Genomic DNA, 22991 nt, shown 5'->3' on the forward strand with positions numbered 1-22991 from the left:
TATGCATATAGGGCTCGGAAAGTGGCTCAGTGGTAAAAAATATGCATATATATTTTTGTAGATCATGGGGCATGAACTCTGGGCCTGGGTGCTATCCTTCAGCTGTTCAGCTCAAGGCTAGTGCTCTACCATTTGATCCACAGCACTGCTTCTGGCTTTTTCTATTCATGTAATGCTGAGGAATCAAACCCATGGCCTCATGTATGTGAGACAAGCAGTCTACCAATGAACCATATTCCAAGCCGTAGAAAATGTTTTAAAAAATGGTTTCATCACAAAACTTAAATAAAAACTTAGTAATTTAATGGAATTTTCTTGCACATTTAAACAACATTAAAAAAATTGCAGAATTTTTTAAAAGATGAGGAATATAGATGAAGTAACATTGAGCAGTCTCCTGTGTAAAAGTAGCATTCAGAAACTCTGTATGAAGGTATCTCTATACCAATAGCTCTTTTTTCCCATTTCTCAAGACTTTAGACAGAAACTTGAGCATGTCCCAACTGTTCAAAATTGTGAATCTCTTGGCTCTGAGTGACACTTGGAGTAGAAAGCAAGATTTTGTTCATCATATCATCATGGTGCGAGGCCATCCTAGAATGGGCACATTGAACACCTGGCACCATACACACTGCCATAGGCCGTATTGTTTCAACAAATAAATCCCACAATCACAAGTTATTATAATGCTGCATATGAAATCATTTTAAAATGACAAAAATGAGAAGCAAGCAAAATGTACTTTAACTGATTGTGAAATTTTCAGGGAGATTTAAGGATATTGGTGACATGGAAAAATAATAATGGATGTGCAGAAGCCCCATGGCTGCAGAGTTGCTAGAGCCTGTGAGCTGTGAGATCCAGGTACAAAATCTCAGCCTCACCCCTGCTTATGCCACCAAGACGTCCTAGAGACCAATGACTCCCTGTCTTTCCTCCACCACCTATTCAGGACACAGAACATCCAGTCATGGATAGAAATGAGATGGTGCTGAGGGCCGAAGTGGCCAAGCAAGCTGAGCAATATGGTGACATGGCAGCCTGCATCAAGTCTGGAAGTGAGCAAGAAGTTGAATTACCTAATGAGGAAAGGAATCAACTCTCAGCTGCTTATTGGAACCCATAGGTCATCTTGGAGGGTAGTTTCAAGTATTGAGCAAAAGACAGAAGGTGCTGAGAAAAAGCAGCAAATCGTGTGAGAACACAGGAAGAATTGAGAACAAGCTAAGAGATATCTGCAATGATATACTGTCTCTTTTGGAAAAGTTCTTGATCCCTAATGCTCCACAAGCAGAGAGCAAAGTCTTTTATTTGAAAATGAAGAAAGACTGCTACCACATCATGTCTGAGGTTGCTGCTGGTGTTGACAAGAAAGGAATTGTGAATCAGTCACTCCAAGCATACCAAGAAGTTTTTGAGATCAGCAAAAAGTAAATGCAACCAATGCATCCTATCAGATTGTGTCTGGCCCTTAACTTCTCAGTGTTCTATTATGAAATTCTGAACTCCCCAGAGGAAGTTTCCTTTCTTGAAAAGACAGCTTTTGATGAAGTCATTGCTGAACTTTATACTTTATGTGGGTTATGTTACTTCTATTTTAATTTCTGTATTTCCCATGTGTTTTCTGTTTGCTTGTTTCAGATTAGGAGAGTAGAGCCTGTTAACATTTAGTGAGTTATCCGTTTTTATCATGAGTTGGCCATTATGACGATGTGGAATTTTTAAACAAGTTATAAATGTTTGGCATGTGCTTTGGTTCATGGTGACTTCACAAGTGCCAGTGTTGAAACTAATTCCATGTCTAAGTGAGGAAATCTTCCTACATATTGGTTTGTACTGGTGGAGAATAAGAGGGAAAATGGTTCCAGTCAAGGTGTAGTTATTGTGGGTATTATAAAGTTTTGGAGCACTGGTGGGGCTGTCACTCAAACAGATATTCCATGGCTTTTCCAAGTTACAATCATGTATTTCTGTGGAAGAGTCTATTTCAGTGAGCACACCTTTGACTATAGCACCAGAAGTTTTCTTTCAGACAAAGTTGTGACCCAATTAACTCTGGATAAGGGCAGAAACGGTTCACATTCCATTATTTGTGAAGTTACTGGTATTTGCTCAAACTATTTTTGCTACACATTTTATTTGTATTTCAATGTTTTAGACAACCTAAAACTGATTTAAAAGTAAAGGTGTAGAAAAAATGAACTGCTTGGTATTGACAATTCATGTATATTCAGCAAAGCCATAAACAAAAATCCGTATGTTTAGGAAATGGAAAGACTTGGAAAAAATTATATTAAGTTATTATATTAAAATTTATATTAAGCCCAAAGAAACTTAGGTCCGATAATTTCCCTTATTTGCAATAACTAGTATATGTCTGAGTCAAGCAGAAAAGGTCAGATAAATTGATGTTAGGGAAATGAACCCTAAGATATGTATTCAAATGTTTTTTTTTTCCTTCATGTGATTGTTTCTAACACATTTACAATATTATTTCTTTGTTGCTTTGTATGTCCCTCCCCCATGTTATATCCTCTGCTATTTGAGATTGGTATAATTTGTGGAGGGGAAGGGAAAAAACAAATAGTTTAAATAGGGATATTGGTGGATCCATTGCAACAATGAGATGTTATGTGGAAGAAGTTAGGTGGAAAAATGAACTTTACAACTTTGGTAGGGGGAGAGCAGGATTGGGTTGAGGGGCGGGGGGAGGATGGGAAGGGATGGGAAGGGGAAACAAAAGAGGAGGCTACAATGCTTGATAAGAAATGTACTCCTTATCTTGCCCATGTAATTGAACCCCTCTGTACGGTATTTTCACAATAAAAAAAATCCTATGCATTTAACTTGATTTTAGATTCTTTTTCCTTCTGTGATTTTTTTCTTTTTTGCTATGTGCCTCAAACACATGTGTTGTTAAAAAAAAAACCAAGATTAAAGGGAAATAATATGATGGCCTTCTTTGTTTAATGTCTTTTGAAATTTTCATGAACAATCCAAGCATAATTTTTAAGAACACATGTATTAATTCATTTAAGTGGAATAAAACATTTTTGAATGGACTTTTCAACTACTTTCTCTATTATTTTTCATGTAAATCATTCTTTTGAGTTTGAATCTCCTCTAAGGAAATTGTACATTATTAGAACATTGTTCATTAGTCCCTTTTGGCAGGGAATAGGCTTTTACCGAGTTAAAGTACAAAGTTTATCATAACAAAAAAATTACTTATGTAACTACCAAACACCTCCCATATTCCCCATTCTCCTCGCACCTCAAAAACAAAAGTGTTTTTTTTTTCTCCTTTGAGGAGTGGAAAATTGGCCATATGACATTGAATAGCATTAACTGTAAATTCTATGCTTCCTAATCAGTTTTGGTTTTTCAGAACTTCTTGGTACAGTTTGCCTTCGATTTTTATCATTCTGTTTGTCAGGTGCATAAGATTTCCTTCTTTTTTTAGCCTTCTGCCTTGTCACTTTTCTTGGTGGCTGTGTACTTTGGAAATGGAAACATGATCTTTCTGGCTCTACATACTCTCTAAGATCCTTTGGTCCTTTGCTTGCATACTATAAACTATTTCCAACATCCTCTACTGCAGCACATCTTACCTTACTTGATGAGATTGTGTATATCTTATAAACTCTATCCCAAATGGTCTGTCTGTCATTTTTGTCATTAAATGTTTCTTCTCCCAATAATGATGAGGCTGTTAAACCTAAATATCATCCTACAGAATATTTCCTTGGTACTTAACAAAAAACAGCGAACAAAAATGCCATTTGAAAAGGTACAGTTGTTTTTTCTTATAAAATGTAAGATCCTCTAGAGCAGGGGCAATATTTTCTGTATGTTCTATTGTGCCTAGTACAATATAAATGCTCAATAAATACTGATGGTTTGAGGCAAGAAAAAAAATCTTCCTTCTTTATTTGAAATACCAGCTAAACCAATTACTATTCTTGAGTTTGATATTGCTTTAAAATAAAAGTTTGCAGTTATGTTGAAGATAGTCAGACATAGAAACATACATTTATATTTATTTATATAAACACACACATATATTGCTTTGGTGTAAGCAGTAAGATTACATTTACCTAACTTAAAATATAAAATCAATGCTATATATAAATCAGTACAAACTCACCCAGTCAATTGAATCCACCCAGATTCCTTCATAAAACCCGTAAACTTATCAGATCTTTTGCACAAGTGTTAGCCCTTCTAACTAAGCTCATCTCAGAAGAAGCCATGATGGAAAAGAACCCAAGAGCGATATCAGGCACATAAAAGAGGTTAGATCTATTTTCAAAGAAGGGATATCAGTAAAATTATTAAATTATTTGGGATTGAAAACCAAAGAAATGAAGATCTCTACAAAGAAGGGGACTAAAAAGAAAGGAATTTAGTTCAGTCATAAACTGAAAACACAGTTCACCTTGATAGGAATAGCTTCTCTGACATATCAGCACTGTCAGTAGTTATTCCTAGTTCCACATTTGGTTATGGGCTTCTCTCTGAAAAAAATGGCGAGGTTATTTATGTAACAAAATAATCTCTTTTACTTCACTATCTATGCAGTGAGTGTTAATAGTTTTCCAAAGGACCTTTTGTGGTCACTAGGCCCCAGATGTAATATAAATAACAAGACTGATGTTCTTATAGGTAATCAAACTGAGTTCCATCCATTTGTAGGGTCTCAAGTAAGTTAGGAAGGAGAGAAATTAGAGAGGCCATTGCATTAAGAAAGTAACAACTAACACATTGAAAATATGCTTGTAGGGTCTTTTTTCAATTTTTAGCCTTTCCCTATAAAATTGTGTTAAGTCATAGGACGATGAGAATTTTTCAATTACAAAAATCATTTAGAGGCATGGACCTATTTTTGGTAAAGAAATAATGCATTTGTAGGACTGGAATTGAAAAAAAATGAAAGGAATTGGGGTAATAATGGAGCTTCCTGTTTTTAATTCCTCTTGCAGGACTTGAGAGCTTGAATGATCCTCCCTGCTCAGGCTTAGAAGTTGCTGGACTACAGTTGTATCACTGGGCCTAGAAAGATTAGGCCTACACATTTATTTTGAGAAGAGCTGCTAGGGAGCTTAGGAAGTTAGGAATTCTCTGGTGATGCTGCATTATCAGTAAAGGAACTGTGTTGTCCCAAATGATGCCTGAGAATTCCTGACTGTGGCAAATGCCAGAGGTCAGGACACAAGCCTGGTTTCTAGAAGTAGCCCTGACTCTTCCCACACTCAGGACCTGGGATAACAAAGATTTATTCCAAAGTCTAATGGGTAACACCTGGGAAGACAATATGACTTAGCTTAGAGTGATTGAGAGGAACTTTTAGGATCATAGAAGAGGGAGGAATTCACACTGGAATAGGGCATGCAAACAGAAAGACAAAAACACACTGGTTTGGCCCAAGCCATCAAGCTTCACAGAGACTCATCCTTCACTTCACACTTGCACCTCACCCACATTCCCCCGATCTCCCCAATCCATCATCAGTTTGAACAGTAATGGTGGTGAGGTGCCTGCTCTAAAACCACTCCTCCCACCCACAGGATTTTTTTCACTATTTAGCTGAACAAATTTTTAAAGAAAAGTTAATGGGAACACCATGAGTTGAAGCCACAATAGCAACAATGAACATCAAAGAAAAGTAAAGAACCTTAAAGGAAAGGAAAACTTGGGAAACAGCCAAAAACTACTTAAGATTTCAAAAATGGAATTTGGGCATTTCTGGGAAATTGTTAGATTTTTTTAAAAATTTAATTGGTGCAAGGATTTTGCTGTATATATAGCAATTTCTGTTACTTTATTGCAGTGTATACATTAATCATGAAAAATGATCCAAGAATCCGTTTAGTGCCTGCCAATACCTTTTTATATTGAACAGGGAGCTATTCCAAAATGTAAAGAAATCAGATATAATTTACATTCAACAGAACTTATCTTTTAAACAGAAACAGAAAGAAAAGTTTCATAACTTCTGCTACATTAGTAGATCTAAGAATTAAAAAGCCAACTTATTTCATGCTTCCAATACTTGTCCATTTCTCAGATAGTCTAACAATGTTTCAGGAGACACACAGTGATTTTCATTTAAAAAAAAAAAAAAACTCACCTATGCTCATGTGAAGCTGGAGAAAACCTCCCCATGCATGATTGCAATCCTCAGAGAAAGGGCCTAGAACTGGTGGAAACCTACTTCCTCTTAGAGTGGCAAGATGCATTGTGGGAATTGTAGTCTATGTTACAGCACAGATCCTTTGAAAGTGCAGGGTTTTTATTTTTTTTCAAAGCAGGGCAAAGATCCTTCTGCGCATGTGCCTCCCCACCCACTGTGGGTATTTTCAGCCTGCAAATTCCAGTTTCATTCCCTTTGCCTTGCTGCTGGGAGTTTTCTCTTCTGTGAAGCTTGGGAGGTGTAACTTGAAAGGATCTCAGGCTGCAGAACCAATAACAGGTAGGAACTGTGAGCTAGATGCAAAACACAAGGCAAAATTGATCCTCCACATGTTCCTCCAGCATGAGGCTAATGATATGTTCAGAGCTCAAGAGTTTGTGCTGCCACAGCCCTTGTGCCTCCAGGTGCCAGAAACTGGCTTGCAATGTTCTGACAGCAAGTTGGGTGGTTCTCCAGAATAGGAGAAAATGTGCATTTATATTTCCATGACGGTGAAATTCTTCAGTTAACACGTGATTTTATTATCTTTGCCCAGGTGTAAGATGAGCATGGTAACAATTGTAGTAAAATTGTGAGGTCTGTGCCTGATTTCTGTACGTTTATATTGCAGTTGTTTTTTGGGGTTCTGTGTTGTTTCTCCTAGAGGTGTCTCTGCTCTTCTCCTACAATGTTAGCTTTCTTAGTACTCCTGGCTTTAGTTCACAAATGTTTGTACTAGACCTTTTTACTAGGAACAGGTATACATGAGATATTACAGTAGTGTGTGATGGTCCTGTTTTTTTTTTCTTTCTGTTAAGCAATGAAGCCTAGCAATATTTGAAGGAGGATACGTTGTCAACTCTGACAAGCCCTACAGAGCAGAGGCAGAAAGGCAAAGGAAGGGCAAAAGGTTTTCAGATTCCTTGCTTTAAGCAAAGATTAGTTCTACTCCCTAGAGCACAAGACTCAGTTGGTACTATTTACTCTAACACTCTCAATCACTTGATGCTGTTGGAAGGTTTATACTAACTAGTAGGAGGGGAAATGAACTTGCCTGAGGAATCAGTCAGAACCTAGTTCTCAGAAGGGACATGGAGCTGTGGTTTGTGGAGGAGGAATTATTGTCACAAGTGAATGTATCTATCTCTGTTCTTACTAATTTATTCAGCCTGTTCACACGATCAATTCTTGTACATGATCTCTCAAATGTCTCACCTGTGGATATACTGATAGTAGCCTTATAGCGTTGGTTTTTACCTGCAGTTAAGAAAGTGTCATCGAGTGTTACAGAAGGAAATTAAAGTACTGTGTCTTACTCAAAGTGGTATGTTTTTTAAATGTAACATATAACATAGTTTTAGGTAGTGTTCTCCATTTTATCTCAATCTTGTCAAAGAAGTATTATTTCACTTAAGAAAATCTTCATGGGAATTGAAGTCAATGAAGCTTGAACATTCCTTTAAAATATGTTAGTGAAACATGTTGATACCTTTTTATCCTTTGCACTTCTTATGGATTTTCCTAGCATAAAATTTTACTAACATGGATATTCTCCACTTTATCTGTTCTTGACAAGTTACAATTTCTCCACTAGATTAATGAGCCTATTTTACATCATTTAAAATGAGAGACTGCCTAAATATGTATTCCAAAACAATTGTTCAATAGAATTTAAATACAATACAATAAAATGCTCTTTTTTGTGTGCTAGACCTGGTTCTTGGGCTCAAGCACTGGACATTGACCCTGAGCATCTTTTGTTCCAGCCTAATGTTCTACCACTTAAGCCATATCTCCACTTTTAGGTATTTTAGTAGTTTATTGGAGATCAGTGACTTTTCTGCCCCAGCTGGCTTCAATCTGTGGTGCTCAGATCTCAGACTTCTGAGTAGCTAAGATTACAACCATGAGCCACCAGAGCCCAGTTACAAAATAAACTCTTTTAAATATAGATTATGTTTGTAATAAAATAATATGAAATAGAAGACTTTAAATTTAAAGGATGATAGTCTAAATCCCAAAACAAGAAGAAAATATCCCAACCTGAAATCTAGAACAATTGTCGTTTTGAGTATTTGAATGTGGATAATTAGCCTACAGAAATTTCTATGTATCTTTTTAAAAGTAAGAAGCCATTCTTGTGATGTGGAACAATCCAAAATGAATGTGCAAATATTGCTTTTCAGTGATTCATACTGTTCCTTAGCACAAACGACCTAACTGAAGTTTACAGAGTAGGTTTTCATATTTCATACATATCACTGTAAAGTTTATGTTATTTTATATTAAGAGTTTCTAATCCATGTAGTTGTGTAAAAAAGAAAAACTCTGGATAGTAGCATTTCCTGTGTAAAAGCCAAACAATCAATATAAGAAAAAGCATATGAGTTTTTATCTTTTTATTTTTATAAGTGTGCATTTTGGGGTATCCTCAGCTTAGAATTTTGTGTTAGTATTATTTGTGCAACATAAGATTTTAATCTTCTGGTTCTTTAGCTGTGATGTTCTGTCACTCCTATGCTTAATATTTCTTGTTACATCTTCATTAAGCCCTTTATTTCAAGGAGAATGGCCACAATTCTTCATATGATTGTTTAGGAAAGTGAGCATTAGGGACTTCTCAAAACTTTATTTACATAATCCTTACTGATTATGTAAAGTAGGCTAACTGACAAATTTCAAGTTATTGCTCAAGGGTGCTCCAAGTACTTGGATGCAGGGAAATGTGCCATTTGAAAACCATTACTGAAATATTATAATACAAGTAATATGTATTGTATATATTTTCTTGTATAATTTAGTGGAAAAAGTATTGAGTTATAACCTATATTCTTTCCATGGAGTTTAAATGTATAAATGAATAAGATAGAGTACAAAAGCTCAATGGAGTCCTAGGATCCATTTTAATTAATAGAAAAATAGTTCATACAACCATAAATGTATTTCATTAATAACTAGTGGTATTGAAAGTTTGGATATTTGTTTTAATTATTCAATTATTTTTAGGAACCTTAGTTTTTATGAATTCTGTATGTATATTAACCTAGAATACTGTTTTTCTACCAACTAATGGACTGTGGAGTCATCTTCAGTGGAGCATTTAATACTCTACTTGAGACATCAAAGATTCTTCTCCCATAAGAAGGCTTTGTGCTTTTTCACTCCATGTATAATGTTTTGAGCAGGAAAATCTGAGGCATAATCACACAGGTTCTTTCCTGACTATGTCAATTGCCTTTTCTCTAAGCCATGCTTCCAGAATCTTCTCTTCATTGGCAACAGGAAGAAAGAATGAGAGGATCTCTGGTGAGTTGTTTTTTATTTCTCATTTTTCACATTCCATTTTAGGAAGCTATGTTTATCCAAGATTTTAAACAGAAAAAAAAAATATTCACCTTCAAGAACATGTTCCTAAATAAGATAAAGATGGTTTTTAGAATGAGTAGATTATAAAATGTTACAGCCTGTCTTAGTTGAGGGCAGACTTGCTTAGAGTTTTCTGATGTGAGAAAAAATAGTCACACTTGTTTTGTGATTCAATGCCATTGAGGGAGTCACTTGTTATGTAAAGTGGACATTTGCTGACAATTTGTCAGAGATCACCTCCTTATGACTAATGTTGAATTATGTTAAAGAGGTTTTACTGGAGTTTCTGAAATAGTGTGGTCACACACACACCTTCCAATGTTAGATATTACTTAGTAAGATATATGTAATTACCCTCCAATATTTCTTGGACTGCTTCCTGGTCTTTGACTACATAAAACTTGATGATATTTGATGATATAGTGTGTTGTCTTCCTAGAAAACCCTCTGTATTTTTCTTAAGGTGTCATCACAAGATATTTTTCTCTATTTACTCTCTTCATTCTGTTTCCTACTCATAAGCTTTCATCATTTCTCTCTTTCTCTCACTTTTTATATATTTTCCTGCCTGTGTGTTCATCTATTTCAGTCCCCCTTCTCTCCATCTGTCTCTCACCATTTTGCAAATGCTGTATCTGGGAACTTGTTTTACTGATCAATTTTCCTTTGCTGACATAGTTCTTTGAATTGAAATTTTCTTACCCCCTTTTTTTTTATGTCTGAGATGAAGGTTTGTTGTGATGCATGTTGGTGTCTAAATTCAAAAGTAATGGGATACACCTACCTAATTCTCCACTGTGCCTTTCTTGTGCTAGTGTTGAAACAGGAACTCACAGGCCTCACATCCTGTCAGCTTCCTCCTTCACTGTTGGAACTACTTGTTCTTAAAAAAAATCTTTTTGCATTGTAAAATAGTTTACAGAGGGGTTACAGTTAAGTGATTATATTTCCTAGGGAGCATTGTTACCTGCGCCTTTGTCTTTCCTCTACCATTTCTTTCCTCCTAACCTCTGCAATCCCTCCCACCCTCCCTCACACAAATGGTAAAGTTTGTTTTCAACCTAGTGCCTTTTTTTTTTTTTGGTCCGGTTGTGGGGCCTGAACTCTGGGACTGGGACTTGTCCCTCAGCTCTTCCCACTTGAGCCACAGCGCCACTTCCAGCTTTTTTTTGTTTTTGCTTATGTGGTGCTGAGGAATCGAACCCTGGGCCTCATGCATGCAAGGCAAGCGCTCTACCACTGATCCACTTTCCCAGCCCCCAACCTAGTGTCTTGTACATCTCATTGTTACAATGGGTCATTGTTATAATTAAACCTTTTGTTTTTCTTTCCTTCCTATCCCCAAATTATAAAAATGTATATACAAGATGCATGGCACTGCAAAAAAAAATACAGTGATAACAGAGGTTATACCGTGGGGGAAGAACATACCAAAGGAACAAAGAAAATCACATAGTACATTATAAGTACATTAAAAACAATAGCAAGAAACAAAAACCACCCGGGTTCCTGTCTTAGTGCTCATTTCACTTCATATCATCTTATATGGTTATATATTTGCTGTTGACTATTTCTGCTTGTCCTACACATGTATTAGTTATTTCAAATAAGGGATACCATGGGACCTGTGATTCTTTGGGCCTGGCTTACTTCACTTAATACAAGGTTTTCCAAGTCTTTCCATATCCTAATAAATGGGGTGATGCCATTATTTCTGATGGAGGCATAGAAAAGGATTGTGTGAGTGTGTAGGTGTGTGTGTGTGTGTGTGTGTGTGTGTGTGTGTGTGTGTGTGTGTGTGTGTGTGTGCGTATATATACATACATATATGTATAAATACATATTATGTATATATGGATATATACATATCATATTTTCTTGATTCACTCATCTACTGAGGGGCATCGAGGTTGGTTCCATATCTTAGCTATGGTAAATAAAGTTGCAATAAACATAGGTGTGCTGGTGGCTTTAGTATTCCCTTGTTTGTAATCTTTGGGTAAATACCCTAAAGTGTGATTGCTGGGTCAAAGGGGATCACTATGTGCAGTCTTTTGAGGAACCTCCAAACTACTTTCCAAAGTGATTGAACAAGTTTACACTCCCACCAACAATGCAATAGGATTCACTTTTCTGTCCGCATCCCCTCCAGCATCTGTTGTTATTAGTGTCCTTCATTATAGCCATTCTATCTTGGGTGACATGGAATTTCAAGGTTGTCTTAATTTGCATTTCTTTTTGGCTAGAGAAGTTGAGGCTTTTTTTTGGTTTTTTAGTTTTTTTTTTAAAGAATGAAATTGCTCCATTTGTTAGGAAATGGAAAGACTTGGAAAAAATTATACTAAGTGAAGTAAGCAAGGCCCAAAGAAACGTAGGTCCTATGTTTTCCCTTACTTGCAATAACTAGTATATGTCTGAGACAAGCAGAAACTGTCAGATAAGTTGATTTTAGGCGAAATGAACCCCGTTAAGGATTCGAATATATTTTCTTTCTTGTAATTGTTTCTAACATATTTATAAGTTGAGCCTTTTTTAAAAAAATATGTCTTTTGGCCATTCTTATCTCCTCTTCAGATTAGATTCTTGTTAAGTCTTTAGCCCACTTATTTATTGGGCAGTTGTTTCTCTGAGGATTTGTTGTTGGGGATTTAATTTCTTGAGTTCTAAGTATATTTTAGATATGAGACCCATGTTCATTTTATGTCTAGTGAAGATCTTCTCCCAATCTCTGGGCTTTGTATTGATCTTGTTAGCAATGTCCTTTGCCATGCAGAAGCTCTGCGGTTTCATGCAATCCTATTTGTCCAACCTTTCTTTGATTTGTTGTGTTTCTGGGTCTCTATTAAGAAAATTTTTGCTGGTTACAAGTATCACTAGAGTTTTTCCTATTCTTTTCTGTAATGTTTATTAGGGTGTTTGCTTTGAACGTGCGGTTTTTGATCCTTTTGGATTTGATTCTTTGTGCAGGGTTATATATACAGATCTAGCTTTAGTTTTCTGCAGGTTATGAACCAACTTTGCTACCACCATTTACTGACGAAGTTGTCTTTCCTCCATTCTATATTTTAGCTCCCTTCTCAAAGTTTAGGTGGATATAGGTCTGTGTGTTCATTTCTGGGACTTCAGTCCTATTCCATTGGTCCTCAAGTTTGTTCTTGTGCAATTACCAAGCTGTTTTGATTACTATCGCTTTGTAGTACTGTATGAAATTTGTTAGTGATATTCTACCAGCATTGTTTTTTCTGGTATGGATCGTTTTTGCTATCTGGGGACTTTTATTGTTCCATATATATTTCTGGATTGCTTTTAATATTTCATTGAAGAATGAGGTTGGACAATTGATAGGTGTAGATAGCCTTTGGAAGTATTGTCATTTTCACAATTTTGATTCTCCCATTCTGGGAGCATGGTAGGTTTTCCCTTTTTGGCATTATCATTTGAGCCACACCTCCTCCAATCTGTTGATTAGCTGCTTAATTTGAGTTGTCTACCCAGTTGCCTGGTTTCCAGCCTCCTTAGTAACTAGGGGAGGATCAGCATCTTGAGCCAGAAGCACTTGTTTTAATTGCATGAATATTTATCATTAACAGTTAATTGGATACTACAATAAAGTTAGATTATTGTTAACAGCATATGTAAAATTAATATTCAACCTAAGCTCCAGTATTTCATGTTTCAATTAAGTGATGTATTTTATTTTTAATAATTGTAGCTGTTCTTCTAACTGTGCTACATTTTCTTCACTAATTATGATCACACAACTCCATGAAGAAATTGTATCAAATTTAATTGAATTTATTGTTATAGTGGTGATGTATGGGGAGACTACCATTTCCTGGGCCAGGTATTGAGTACATTTCCTTTCATGCTGTGTCTTCCATATCCTCACTCTCTCCCAATGTTTCCCTTCCATCTTGACTCATGATTTGTATAGCTTACACTCATCATTGCCTAATGACCTCCACAGATGCGCTTTTTGCCCCATTTCCTTCTAGTTCTCTGGCTTTCCCCCACTCTCCAGAAGAGATCCCTGTGAATACACCATACATATATTTAAACTTTTTTTTTTTGCCAAACCTGGGGCTTGAATTTGGAGCCTGTCCTGGGCACCATTCCTGATCTTGGTTTGGTCAAGTCTACAACTCTACCACCTGAGCCACAGTGCCATTTCCTAATTTTTCTGTTTATGTAGTGCTGAGGAATGGAACCGAGAGCTTCATGCATGGCAGGCAAGTACTCTAACACTTAGCCATATTCCCAGCCCCAAAGTATTTTTTTGATTTCAAAGGTGAATTAAGAAAGAGGCTACATTTAATATTCTATAAATCACAATGAAGGAATACATTTCTTTGAGATCCATTTTAATGTCCCTGTATTTATTTCACTCATAGAATACTACAAATATATCTTTTAATTTTCATGTATTTATAACATAATTTTAATTTTTCATATTGGTTTCTACACCATTTGTCTTCTGATTTACTAGTAATCTTGGAATATGTGTCTTGATAAACGTAACACTATCGTGTTTTGTTTTTTAAGTTTAAGATAATGGCATCCATGTGTGTGTTTGTGCTGATTTTTTTGTCTGGTTGTTATATCAGGTAGTAAGAGGAGTATTAGTTCTGCAATAGTAATGGTAGATTAAAGTATTAAACCTGCATGGTCTTTTAAACATGTCTTTCTACACTTTGCTTTTCAGTATAAATTTTTATTATCATAATGTATAATCTGTCTGTTATTATCAATCTGTATCAGTGGTCAAATATTTTGGGCTGATGCTTATTTCCTACATATTATCACTATTTGTATTTATCATCATTAACTTTTGCTCATGGTATCTTTGTATAGTTTTTAAAATTTTTATTTCTCTCTAGTCCATGACTTTGGATTGCTCATTAAGTTTTCTTTCTTCTGTTCATGTCAGACAGTGCCTTATATATTTACTATATTTTACAATATAAATAGGGTCTTATTTTGATGGACATTTTGCTATTTAATATCTGTTTTTCTCATCTGATATTTATTTCTTATTTCGCTTCTATGTAACCTGCACACACCTCAAATTCACCGTAAATCACCTCTCATATAAGCTGCAGGCATTGTCCTGTACACTGTGAATTACCTCTGATACCATTACAAATTAAATCTGATGTAAATAGTTGTTATACTGCATTGTTCTTAGGATAAAAATAAGACTGCATGCTTAATACAGTTGCCCTACTTTTTCAAAGATTTGGTTCTATGTTCCATTGAATTTGTGCAACTCAAAATATGCAAGGACTGCAAGGTTTTTACAAAGGGTCTTATTAATATTCTTCATACAAAAATAAGCAGACATTTCATGTAAAGAACAAAGGCCATACTCTGTCGGAAGCATAGAGCTTCAGCAGAAGTAAAATGTGCAAGAAAATTGTTATACTTTAGAACTGCAAGAAAATGAACTTTCTACCCTGTAGGCTTCTTTGTTGGGAACACAAAGGAAATTCACTTGCTGGATGCATTTTTACTAGGAACATTAAAATTTACAATATTATCATACTAGTAACATATAGCATAATATAGTTACTTTTCAATGGAATTGAATGGAATGTATAACCTTTCTATTCCCCTTTTAAATTTTTGTAGAAATAATTCTTTAAACTCAGACCCCCTTATTTGCGAGGCAAATTCATTGATCTACATGCAGGATTCACAAACTTTGTTTGTAATACACTTATGTGTTTGTATATTGAATTTGCATTCCTTATGAATTATGAATATGATACTATAAGTTTTCTTTTCACAAGAGAAATTACATACAATGTTTTCTATACATTCTTTTACCTACACATGTACCATTCCTTTAACTACACATTTAGCTTTTTAATAATCTTGTCCTCTGTGTAGATCTATGTTAGCAATTTTTTTTCTCTTGATGCAGAATAAATTTTTTTGGTACGGTTGTCGGGCCTGATCTCTGACCCTGCGCCCTTTCCCTCAACTCTTCAGCTCAAGGCTAGGCCCTTATCACTTGAGCCACAGTGCCACTTCTGGCTTTTTTCTTTTTTGCTTATGTGGTGCTGAGGAATCGAACCCTGGGCCTCAAGCATTCAAGGCAAGTGCTCTACCACTGAGCCAGCCACCTTCCCAGCCCCTCAGAATAAGTTTTATAGCACTTAAAATGAACATGTGTTAATAATGCATTATCTTTCCCTAGGAATACCTTCAAGCTATATTGTTAGAAGAGGCCTTTTGTCCAATGGATTGTGTATTGAAGTCTATTTTCTTTAAACACTGTATATATATATATATATATATATATATATATATACATATATATATATGTGTGTGTGTGTATATATATATTTTTTTCTTTTTGTGTGTTAGTCATCATTCACCTCTGATATTGTCAAGAATGACTGCATTCCTTTTAGACAGTGTTCAACAAATTAGTGCAGTAATTTATTCTAAATCTTAAAACTACTATATTTTTTAGATCATGTCCCAATTCATAGTTTTTATTCCCTATCCTTCTTGTGGTGGTCATATTTCACATTTTTGGGGATCATCTTGAGCGTTCCTTAAGCCTCTATCCATTTACATCCATCCTTCAATGAAGGCCTATTAAAATGCAAAGTTGATTAAGAAACATTTTATGGTAATAAGTAAGTATTTGTTGTGGTAGGAAGTAGTCAATGTTCACAGACGTTCATGCTGGCAGTTCGTTTTTACATATGAAGGAAACATATGGCTATCTATGACCATACTTTTATATCTAGAAATTTAATAACAAAAATGATTAACATCGGATGTTTTATTGGGAGAACTAAGTCAAATCTTATGAGAGCCAAATAATTCATTTACTATTTTTTGAATAATTTTACTCCTTCTAACATTCACCTGAATACAGTGCTTTACATAGCTCTATTAATGTGTTATGTATTCCATATGATGTAATGACCATGTTGTGACTCTTTATGAGAGCACTATTTAATAGAAAATCTAAATAGTATTGTCAGTGAAGCAGAATATGAAAATGCAGAAAATATATTTATTTACTCATTGTTACCCAGATATGTAGTAATATTACCAAAATATGCTAAACACAGACTTTCAGACTCCTACTCATACTTATTGTTGTCTTGCTAGGTTATTAGCTTATTAGAACTGTTTTCTTGTCTTTATTGCTGGAACCAGAAATGTGTTCTCATGTGTTAGAAAAACTTTGTATGTGTAATTACCAAGTTAATATGGAGGCAAATATTTCTACTTTGATTATATATTCTCTCATTTTATAAATAACACAGAAAGTTCCAACCACATTCTGTAATACAAAAGCATACATGTTGAAGAATGAAATTCTAGCTTTGGTGTTCTCATGACTCAGAGATTGATGGAATGCACCCTTACAGAAATTGGTGTCATTTGATGATGTGGCTGTGGAATTCAGCTGGGAGGAGTGGCAAGAATTGGATACTTCTCAGAGGACCCTGTATAGAGATGTGATGCAGGAAACCTATAGCATGCTGGTGTCCTTAGGTGAGCTAAAAATATCACATTAACTTGAAAAGTTAAGTAGGGCTTGACCTCTGGTGGTTGGTACAGTGCCTCAGCTCTTCAGTTCAAGGTGAGCACTCTATCACTTGAGCATCAGTGCCTTTTGAAACTTTCTGGTGGTTAAATTGGAGATAAGTATCTCACAGCTTTCCTACTAGGGCTGCCTTTTTATGGCAAACCTCAGATCACAGCCTACTGAGTAGCTAGGATTACAGGTGTGAACCAGTGGTGCCCAGAAAATTATACATATTCTGAGGCAATTTTATTTTCATTGTTCAAGAATCCAAATCAGCAGTTTGACAAAAGTTCCAAACTATCTTCCGTAAAGAGGAGACTGTCTTCCCAAACTTGAGGTGATTATTGTGGGTGGATATACAATCTAGAAAACACATACATACATACATACATACATACATACATACATACATACATACATACATACACACCTATTTATTATTATTGGAAGTATGAACTGGAAATCAATTTAGAGGGAGTATTTATAATCCAAACCTAGTACTATATGTAGTGGTTCATGCCTGTAATTCTTAGGAGTCTGAAATCTGAGGCTTTCAGTTTGAAGCAAAAAATGCCAGTGAAGTCTCCATGAGACTCTTATCTCAAGATAACTACTCTTAAACTGGAAGTGGAGCTAGGACTCAAACTAATAGAATGCTAACCTTGATGAAAAGAATTGCATTCAAGTCACACAACCTGCAAAATTAATTCAAACCTCAGGGAGATTCAACCATGCAGCCAGTGAGAAATGAAAGAAGATTTAGGAGAAACCTTGTTAACAGGATATCTGAAATCTTAAAACAATTTTGACACAGCATGAGCAATAGGTCTTTACTCTTATTAACAGGGCACACTGGTCCTAAACCTCAATTGATTGTCAAGCTGGAGCAAGATGAAGAGTCATATATTAGAGAAGCCTCAGACAAGAATTTCTTAGGTGAGTTAAAGCATCTTGCAAAATTATCTTGGATCCAGAACCAAATTGGTAAACTCGTCTTGCTATGTACTGACCAATAATATTCCTAATTCCCTTGAGTCCCATGTGTAGCAGAGGACTAGGTGATCTTTGTGTTAGATTTGTGAATCAAAAATGCATGTAGATGCACACTGAACTGTGTAGGGCAGTAAAGGTAAAGTTAGCATTTCTTTCTCGTGGAAATTATTTTGAAAAACGAAAATTAGAAATGTGAAAAATGAGATTTAGTTTTCTTTGAAACTAGTAGTAGGCAGGTATAGCAAATGAATATGCCAAGGCTGCTATCCTCTGATAAGAATGAGGAGGGTAGAGGCCAGGATACAGAACCAAAGCTTTCAGTCTAGAGAGAATGATTACCTAGGTGGTGAGCTGATGTGGCTTTAGTTCATTAGTCTGAGGGTTTAAAAGTGTGATGAGATTCTGTCTAAGATGGAGGGAAACAAATTTGAAAATTTCTAAAGATACTTAAAATAATTCACAGTGAGAACTTATAACTGAAGAAATGTGGAAATAAACTTTATTCTCAGGTGAAAGGAAAAGGTTTGTATAAAAAACCTACAATCTCCAAAGTTAGAAACTAATGTTCTCCTAATGTTTGAGAAGTAAAGTAGACATATAAATTATTTTAAGAAAATAAACAATACAAAGTATCTATTCCCCTAAGATCAAACAGAGCAATTTTTTGGGAAAAAAAAACGAAGAATGCTACATATTAAATTATACAGGTTAAAAAGCTAGCAGTAAATAGTTTCGTGATTTGTGTAAATAATTCCTCTGACATCAAAAAGAAGAAAAATCTGAAACACAGAAAAACATTTTCCATCATAAACTGTCAGTGTTACTCTTTTTTTTATTGTGAAAATACTGTACAGAGGGGTTATAATTACTTGGGCAAGTTAATGAGTACATTTCTTATGAAGCATTGTTGCCTCCCCCTTTGTTTCCCGTTATCATCGCTTCCCATCATTCCTCTCCAGTCCCCGCCCCCAGCCAAAGGTGTAAAGTTCATTTTTCGACATAACATCTTGTACAGCTCATTGTTGAAATGGGTCCACCCTCCCCTCCACAAATTATATCTACATCAAATACAGTAAAAACAGGGGTTATACGATGGGTGAGGGACAAATAAGGCAACAAAGAAATATATATATATATATATATATATATATATATATATATATATATATATATATATATATATATATATATATATATGTTAGAAACAATAGCAAGCAAGAAAAAAAAAGCATTTGAGTCCTTATCTTGGGGTTCGTTTTGCCTAACATCAACTTATTGACCATTTCTGCTTGTCTCAGATATATACTAGTTATTGCAAATAAGGGGAACCATGGGACCCATATTTCTTTGGGCCTGGCTTTCTTCACTCAATATAATTTTTCCAAGTCTTTCCATTTCCAAACAAATGGAGCCAGATCATTCTTTCCGATGAATGCATGGAATTCCATTATGTATATATACCACATTTTCTTGATCCATTCATCTACTGAGGGGCATTTGTGTTGCTTCCTTATCTTAGCTATGGTAAACAATGCTGCAATAAACATAGTTGTGCTGCTCAGCATACCCTTAGGATGGTCTTGTTTATGATCATTTGGGTAAATGCATAGAAATGGGATTGCTAGGTCATAGGGGAGCTCTATGTGGAGTCTTTTGAGGAGCCTCCATTCTATTTTCCAAAGTAGTTGAACAAGTTTACACTCCCAACAATGCAGTAGTGTTCCCTTCTGTCTATATCCCCTCCAGCATCTGTTGTTATTAGAGTTCTTGATTATAGTAGACCAGTGGTAGAGTGTTTGCCTTGCATGCATAAGGCTCTGGGTTCGATTCTTCAGCACCACATAAGCAGAAAAAACTGGGAGTGGTGCTTTGGCTCAAGTGGTAGAGAGTTAGCATTGAGCTGAAGAGCTGAAGGACAACACTAGGCCTGGAGTTCTTCCCAGGTTTAAGGGTGTAAGGAAGAGTATTACTTTCTTAATCAATACATTGTAGTGAAAGAAATTTATTTCTCATAAATTAATTCCTACTTTAATATTTTAAAATATGTAATAGTTAAGATGGAAAAATGTCTTTACCTTTACATTAAGGAGTATTTGGATCTTATTTATGTTTTTTCTCCTTTATATGACTCATTTTAGATGTTCAAAAAATGGAGCATGTGATAAAGACTTACCAGGAAGGTTCAGATGAATGTCTGCATGATGTAGCTGTCACAAATATTAACACAATAGAGAAAAGAGTGAGATTAGTGACGAATTCTAACTTGACCTCAAAACAGAAGCCATATCTGAATAGGAATGGTGAGAACTCCTTAAGGATGACGACAGACGAGTTCATTCAGTGTCAGAACATGCTCCACTACAGTGAGCCTGGTAAGATGCCGGCTGCACATATGTCTGGTGTTTCTCCTGTAGTTAAACAATCACTTAGATATTCAGAGGCTTTTAGTCAAAATTATTATGGTCCATATTTTGAATATGGAGGAGAGAAGATATTAAATTCAGATATGATATTCTTTTCCCATAATTGGTTTTGTGTCAGAGATCCTGCCTCTAACCATAATGAATACAGAGAAGAATATGATAAGTCTGCTCTTCTTGCCCAAGAACTTTGTCAGGGAGGGAGGTTTCCAGTCACTATGCATCAGAAAAGAGACACAGGAGAGAGTCTGTATAGAAGTAGTGAATGTGAGAAATCATTCAGTAAGGATTTATACCTTACAAAACCTGAGAGGAAATATCCAGAGAAGCCTGATGTGCATAAGCGATTTGCAAAATCTATCTTTAAGAAATCAGAACTAAATTCTGACCAACCTAAAACAACAGCAGAATTGAAACCCTATGAATACAAAGAACGTAGGAAATTTTCCACTCAAAAGTCAGGTCTCAGAAGGCATCACAGAACTGACAAAGAACTGAAGTTTGACGAATGCAACAAATGTGGAAAATCATTTAGAATGAAGTCATACATCACTTCGCATCAGAGAACATACACAGGAGAGAAATCTTATGAATGTGACAAATGTGGAAATTATTTCAGACAGAAGTCAGACCTTACTGTTCATCAGAGAACTCATACAGGAGAGAAACCTTATGAATGTAATGTGTGTGAAAAGTCTTCCACCTGTAAGTCACACCTTACTGTTCATCAGAGAACACACACAGAAGATAAACCTTATGAATGTAACAAATGTGGAAAGTATTTCAGATTAAAATCACGCCTTACTGTTCATCAAAGAAAACATACAGGGGAGAAACCTTATGAATGTAATGTGTGTGAAAAGTCTTTCACCCATAAGTCAGACCTTACTGTTCATCAGAGAACACACACAGGAGAGAAACCTTATGAATGTAACAAATGTGGAAAGTATTTCAGATTAAAATCACACCTTACTGTTCATCAAAGAAAACATACAGGGGAGAAACCTTATGAATGCAATGTGTGTGAAAAGTCTTTCACCCGTAAGTCAATCCTTACTGTTCATCAGAGAACACACACAGGAGATAAACCTTATGAATGTAACAAATGTGGAAAGTATTTCAGATTAAAATCACACCTTACTGTTCATCAAAGAAAACATACAGGGGAGAAACCTTATGAATGCAATGTGTGTGAAAAGTCTTTCACCCGTAAGTCAATCCTTACTGTTCATCAGAGAACACACACAGGAGAGAAACCTTATGAATGTAACAAATGTGGAAAGTATTTCAGATTAAAATCACACCTTACTGTTCATCAAAGAAAACATACAGGGGAGAAACCTTATGAATGCAATGTGTGTGAAAAGTCTTTCACCCGTAAGTCAATCCTTACTGTTCATCAGAGAACACACACAGGAGAGAAACCTTATGAATGTAATGTGTGTAAAAAGTCTTTCACCCATAAGTCAGACCTTACTGTTCATCAGAGAACACACACAGGAGAGAAACCTTATGAATGTAACAAATGTGGAAAGTATTTCAGACAGAAGTTTCACCTTACTCTCCATCAGAGAACACACACAGGAGAGAAACCTTATGAATGTAATGTGTGTGAAAAGTCTTTCACCCATAAGTCACACCTTACTGTTCATCAGAGAACACACACAGGAGAGAAACCTTATGAATGTAACAAATGTGGAAAGTATTTCAGACAGAAGTTTCACCTTACTCTCCATCAGAGAACACACACAGGAGAGAAACTTTATGAATGTAATGTGTGTGAAAAGTCTTTCACCAGTAAGTCAGACCTTACTGTTCATCAGAGAACACACACAGGAGAGAAACCTTATGAATGTAACAAATGTGGAATGTATTTCAGATTAAAATCACACCTTACTGTCCATCAAAGAAAACATACAGGGGAGAAACCTTATGAATGTAATGTGTGTGAAAAATCTTTCACATGTAAGTCAAACCTTACTGTTCATCAGAGAACACACACAGGAGAGAAACCCTATGAATGTAACAAATGAGGGACGTATTTAAGATTAATGTCACGTATTTAAGGTTACGGTCCATCAAAGAACACACACAGGAGAGAAACTTTATGAATGTAACAAATGTGGAAAGTATTTCAGACAGAAATTTCACCTTACTGTTCATCAGAGAATACGCACAGGAGAGAGACCTTATGAATGTAACAAATGTGGAAAGTCCTTAATCCGGAGTTCATACCTCAGGAAGCATAAGAGAATCCACCCACATGAGAAACCTTAGGAATGTGATAACTATGGAAAGACTCACCTGGAAGGAAAATAAGTTTGCATGATAGAACAAAAACCTGATAGAAGCCTTGTGAGTGTAGCAAATGTGGAGCCTTTTAGCAAGAAGGCATAACTTATGGTTCCAAATTGAATGTACACAGGAGAAAAATCTTATGAATAAAAAATGTGGAAATTTTCGAGAAGTTATAGTTAAATTTTCA

The 22991-nt window shown here is 35.6% G+C and overlaps 1 protein-coding gene and 1 pseudogene across 1 annotated transcript; both read left to right on the forward strand.

Annotated features, from left to right (window-relative positions):
- Positions 1-970: 970 nt before the first annotated feature.
- Positions 971-5627, forward strand: LOC138830032 (14-3-3 protein zeta/delta pseudogene; annotated as a pseudogene).
- Positions 5628-6330: 703 nt separating this feature from the next.
- On the forward strand, positions 6331-22635 carry LOC138830033 (zinc finger protein 182-like). The gene is made up of 5 exons (XM_070026492.1): positions 6331-6597; positions 16933-17059; positions 17940-18029; positions 20225-21144; positions 21406-22635. Exons 1-5 carry the CDS (start codon positions 6331-6333, stop codon positions 22537-22539), a joined length of 2538 nt encoding a protein of 845 aa, XP_069882593.1. The 3' UTR covers positions 22540-22635.
- Positions 22636-22991: the final 356 nt, after the last annotated feature.

Source organism: Dipodomys merriami, unplaced genomic scaffold, assembly GCF_024711535.1.
Source record: "Dipodomys merriami isolate MVZ:Mamm:240054 unplaced genomic scaffold, mDipMer1.0.p SCAF_181, whole genome shotgun sequence".
NCBI lineage: Eukaryota > Metazoa > Chordata > Mammalia > Rodentia > Heteromyidae > Dipodomys > Dipodomys merriami.

Excerpts from the sequence above, each read along its gene's own strand:
- LOC138830033 (XM_070026492.1), top strand. The coding sequence starts at position 6,331 with ATGTGCCTCCCCACCCACTGTGGGTATTTTCAGCCTGCAAATTCCAGT. Across the intron at positions 6,598-16,932 it reads CACAGCCCTTGTGCCTCCAG|AAATTGGTGTCATTTGATGA; the intron begins GTGCCAGAAACT and ends GCACCCTTACAG. Across the intron at positions 17,060-17,939 it reads TAGCATGCTGGTGTCCTTAG|GGCACACTGGTCCTAAACCT; the intron begins GTGAGCTAAAAA and ends TCTTATTAACAG.